General features: G+C 41.7%; 1 protein-coding gene across 3 annotated transcripts in view; it reads right to left on the bottom strand.

Annotated features, from left to right (window-relative positions):
* The window catches only part of EBF3 (EBF transcription factor 3), a 120966-nt gene that overhangs the window by 29539 nt on the left and 86427 nt on the right, over positions 1–5000 (bottom strand). For all 3 annotated transcript variants that reach the window (XM_077182752.1, XM_077182753.1, XM_054637047.2), the window contains exons 9-10: positions 4272–4402; positions 3625–3751 (exon numbers count right to left, since the gene is read on the bottom strand). In XM_077182752.1, the coding sequence (XP_077038867.1) occupies positions 3625–3751; positions 4272–4402 (258 nt within the window). The remainder of the gene's footprint in view (positions 1–3624; positions 3752–4271; positions 4403–5000) is intronic.

Here is a 5000-nt window from a genome sequence, read left to right as displayed (position 1 = left end):
ATGCTTTGTGCAGAGCAATCATTGTCATGTTCACATCCAGCAGCAAATGAACTGCAAGCCTGGGAATGGGTCCATGGGTTGGACATCCACCTGCTCTGCTGGGGACACGGTGGCGGTCGCACGCCATGGTCCCCTGCAAGGGATCTGCTGCCTCCTGACAATTTGGGGCATTGCCTCAAAGCCAAAGAAGCTGTCAAAACAGGGGAGTGCAACAAAAACCTTAGGGTGGAAGCAGCCAGCATGAAAAGTTCCAAGGGCCACAAATAAATCATCCTTTGAAACGGTTTTGGTATGCTCTAGATCAGGCTATGCACCCTTTATTTGCTTGGGAAATCACACAAGACACAGAGGAAACAGGAAGGCAGTGGCACAAACACACTGTAAACACAATCCTGCTGCTCAGCTGAGAGCAAACCAACAGAATCTGCAGAGCTTAAAATATGTGTGTAAAGGTGCAATTTTATCTGTAACATAATTTCATTTCGAAGCATACAAATCACAATTTGCCATAATCAAATAAGGCTGCAGTGCTTATATTCTAATTAAAAAATAATCTCTGATATTTAATTTAGAAACCTGGAAGACTGTACCAGCAAAATTATGGCTACAACCTGCACCGACCACTCGATTTACCCATAGACAGCAAATTTTTCAGGTAGCACTTTTAAAATTAGTATTAAACAACAAACGCTGCACCGCTCGATATGTATTAAAACAAGTATTGTACCCAGTTATTAATTTGCACTATTCACTTTTAAATGCAGCAAATACCTCATTAATTTAATTTTAGGTGCCCACCAGTTTATATTGCATTTTACAGTCTAGAAGGCAATTTACTATTAACTGGCAATTACATACAGAATGATTGTTAATTCTGCTCCTAAGTGCTAGCTGCTTGAAAATTGTTATCTCTCTCTAATTTTTGACCTTCTTACAACAGGGGTGAGGTACACTGGGAATACAAAGGACTAGTAGAGAAGAGCCGGACATGTCATTTGTGACTCATTCTTTTAATTCACCGTGCTAATCAACTGAACTGCCACAATCTCCCAAGGTAATTGTATCTTTATAATAGTTGAAAGCAGCGGGCAAAAAGGCATGGATAGATGGGGAAAGGCCTTGCCTTTGCCTGCTGGGAGCTGGCGTGCTCCTGCTTCTGCGCCGGGCTAATGGGGGCTTTGGAGAAAAATCTGGAACTTTCGCATCTCCCTGCCCTGATGGTTTAATGTCTCAACTTGTGTGCTCACAAAGGCTTTGTGCACCACACTACACTCTTGTTTCATTATTCCGCAGCCTTGTTGCCCTATGGTCTACCTCCTGCTGGGAAGGTTAAATGTTAGAGTGCCAAGCCAGGCTGCAAGCATGGTGGGACACTGATGGGAAACAGATGCCCTGGGGACCCGGCCCCTCCCTCCGCCAGGCTACAGCATTTTCATTTTCTGAAATACAGCAAGGCTTGGCTTCCCTCTCAATGGCAGCTGTAATTTCCAAAGACTATCTCAGCTACCCTATCACTCTGGGATAAAGAAAAGCAGAAGTTTCTCGGTCAGGCAGGCTCTGGCTTTCTCTCTTTATTTCCTTATTGCTGGGATATTGGCTTTTGTTGCCCTTCAAAGGTGTTTTAAATATCTATTCCTGTTAAAGTGTTGTTAGTTACATAACTTTATTACAATTTCATTCCAGTGGGAGAAACTCCTGACATTCTCATGATCCTTTTGAACATCTTTACTCAGCAATAAAGACAAAAGACAAACCCAAGAAGGAAAAAATTAATGGCTTGTTCTTCCAGTTCCATAAACATATTAGAAAGAGTTCCACTTCCACATTAGAAAGAACCTCAAAACAGCCAAATTAGCCACATTTGCAAAATCTGCACCCCAGAAATCAGTTAAAAACATTACTCTAAAGCAAGTTAGAATTCCAGGCTCTGCCCTGAGAGCCAGACCATCATCTGGTTCAAATCTGCAGCGCTTCCCTGCATGCCGTGGAACTGCAGCAGCTCCCAACAGCTCAAATATCTGGAACTTGGGCTGAGCCTTTTAATTCATTCATTTAGTATTTTGTTGGACACTTCTTTTAGCTTGTCATACTCTCAGGATCCTCAGCTGCAGCTTTGTATGAACTCTACGTGTATACATATATATATATATGTGTGTGTGTATCTATGTGTCTATGTATATATATATGTATGTATATATATGTATATATGTATATGTGTGTATATATATGTGTATATATATATATAAAATATTGTTCATAAGAGCATTTCTAAGCCCGCAACAGTGACAGCCCCACCTGTGCTCACCACCTTTGCAGCAAAACAGCTCTGCTTTTTGGGATAAATCTGCCTCAAAAGCACCACAGTCACCGCCATCCCATTTGGAAGCTCTGGTGAAACCCAATCCTAAAGATCAATAAATGCAAATAGTCTCTACTTCACCAGCCAGAAGTGAGGAACCCAGGTTTGGATGCCAGCATTTTTGCTCAGGTTTTGATTTCTTTGGGAATTGAGAGAATACAGGAATCTCAGGTGCTACCATCACTTAAAAGTTCATTTCAACAATACAAATCAGGCAGACACAAAAGCATATCCAGGATGCATTAACAGTTGCAAAAGTCCTCCCTTAAAACTACCCAGGAACACACTTTTCCCATTAGATCTAAATTAATAGATAGAAACATTTGCAGTCTAGTGGGAAAATATTCATCAAAATGCACATCATCTGCACATCATCTGCAATCTGCATTATCTACCCAATAAGCAGCGAGGGCTCTCCCCGAATCCCTGCAGTCTGTCGAGTAAACAGTTAAGGCTCTTTGTTTTCAAAAGAGAGATTGATTCATCAGATCAAATTTATTACCTAGAATCCTCGTCCAAAAGTACAGTAAATTAAATCGCTATTTCTCCCTTTTCCCCCCCCGCGCCTCAGTAAAATTCATTGGAAAATGCCAGAAAAACTCTAATACACATTTCAGATAAAAAGCCAGCAATACTTCATCCCAAAATAAGAATTTTCATATTAAAACCACTGCAAAACCACAAAGTTCCGACTTTCTCTTGTGACATTATAAATTAAAATCAAATGTATTTAAAAGAATTGGCATAAATAAATCATTCCCAGGCTTGTGAGTTTGTATCCCGAGTTTTAGGTCTGAGGGAATCTTTAGAGACAGAGTGTGAATAGGGTTGGATAAAGTCATTTGGATCCAACAACAGCTCCTTGAACCGATGCCTAAAACTTCAACTGAACCTTCAGGAAAGTTCAAGAAGTTTGGATAGATGGCCTGAAAAATATTTTGCATCACTGAGCACTTCTTAACTCCTTTTTCTGGCTGGAGGAGAGTAGGAAATACCATTGTTAATCTATTTCTGGCCAACATGAAAACAGGAAGTAACAGACATCTTGTGAGGGAGCTGGATCCCATGGAACATGGGGACATTTTTGAGACCCAAGAGGCTGGATGGGCACCAGAGCTCCTGGGTGCCCATATGAACAGGTCTTTTGAGGTCCAGCTACCACCAGCTACACTTCCTGCAAGACACATCCTGCTTTTAACAGCATTTTTCACTCCTGTGCGTCAGGAGCTGCCATCCCAAGAGGAGAATGGAAACCACACACTCACCAGTGTAGACGAATCGGCCGGGAGCACCTTTGCAGAACTGTTTGGATTTGTAGGACAGAGTTACTTCAACAACTCCTGGAATGTGCCGTGGTGGTGTTTGAACTCTGATGGCGTGGGGTGTTATCAGCTACAAGAATCGTACAGAAAACATACCTTAAATCAAGATGGCACTGATAAGGCCGATGCCAGCCAGTTTACATAATCACAGAAATGACTTTCAATGGCGCTCCTTGTCTCCAAACTCTCCCTCCGTGCTGTCACGTTGGAAGATATGGGTTCTACAAAGGTTTTTTTAGAGAAAGCTCTGTAAACGATCCTTGGTTTTCGTTTGCAGGAAAGGCCACAGGGCATCATTCATATGAAAATTGCCTCCATATGTCTCCTTAAGGCTACTCCTGGTAATTTTAACACTAATTGTCCAATTGTACTGGGAGACCTCCTGCAGCAAGTCTTCCACTAGAGGGCCATGAAGTGCCTCAAGTACATCCCCGGCCGGGCAGTCGATTGTCACACGCGAATTCATGGTTAAAAAGGCACCGTGAAACAAAACCTCATGGTACCTCATGTCAATAGCCTATTGACAGCTTGTTAAAATCATTCATGGAAAAAATGTTACAGTTCAAAGCCCACCAATTTAGATAGCTTACCTCACTCCAGACCAACATAGTTCCAAATACGACTTGTAAGCCATCAAAGAAGTTGTCTCCGATTATGATGACAGTAGCCCCACCAGTAGTCCAGCCTTCACTAGGACTGATGGCCTTTATGCACGGAGTAGCTGCTTGTACAAGACAGAAAATCAAGACCTTAATACCCCTCCTTGCCCGACACGAGGTCTCTTCCCCAATGACAAACCATGCAAAGCACAATAGGAGGAAAGTGCACGATTTCTCCAGGAGGCACACAAAGGGCAACCGTATATCAGCATGTTGATGTATTTAAAGCAAACTATTAAATGTTTTATAAAGCAAAGGCCAAGCAGCAGAACACTGGTGAGCAAGGAAAAACTGGCTTGATATAGCAAATTGTATGTCAGGGCAAATATGGCTATTACAAATGATTAAGCATCGCATGCATGTGGCATGTCGATTTATCTGCTTTGCTGTACAGATCTAAGCAGAGTCAATCAAAAGGTTGTTGAGGGAGATGGAAGAGCAAATGCTCTGAATTTCGATTCCTCATAAGCAGCTAATTGGGTTGGGCTTTTTCATCCGCGAACTTTGCCTTTTGGTTCAAAACTTCATTTTCCTCTGTCACTCCGTAATTACTACTTTTCACTTTTCATCAGGAAAAAATCAAAAGCACTATATTAATACTTTTGTCAAAGGTACACATTTTACATCTAATATTGTTTGTCGACATGAATCCCTGAGCCA

Source organism: Agelaius phoeniceus, chromosome 9, assembly GCF_051311805.1.
Source record: "Agelaius phoeniceus isolate bAgePho1 chromosome 9, bAgePho1.hap1, whole genome shotgun sequence".
NCBI lineage: Eukaryota > Metazoa > Chordata > Aves > Passeriformes > Icteridae > Agelaius > Agelaius phoeniceus.
The sequence above is the reverse complement of the archived record's forward strand: the minus strand, read 5'-3'. Positions and strand labels throughout refer to the sequence as shown.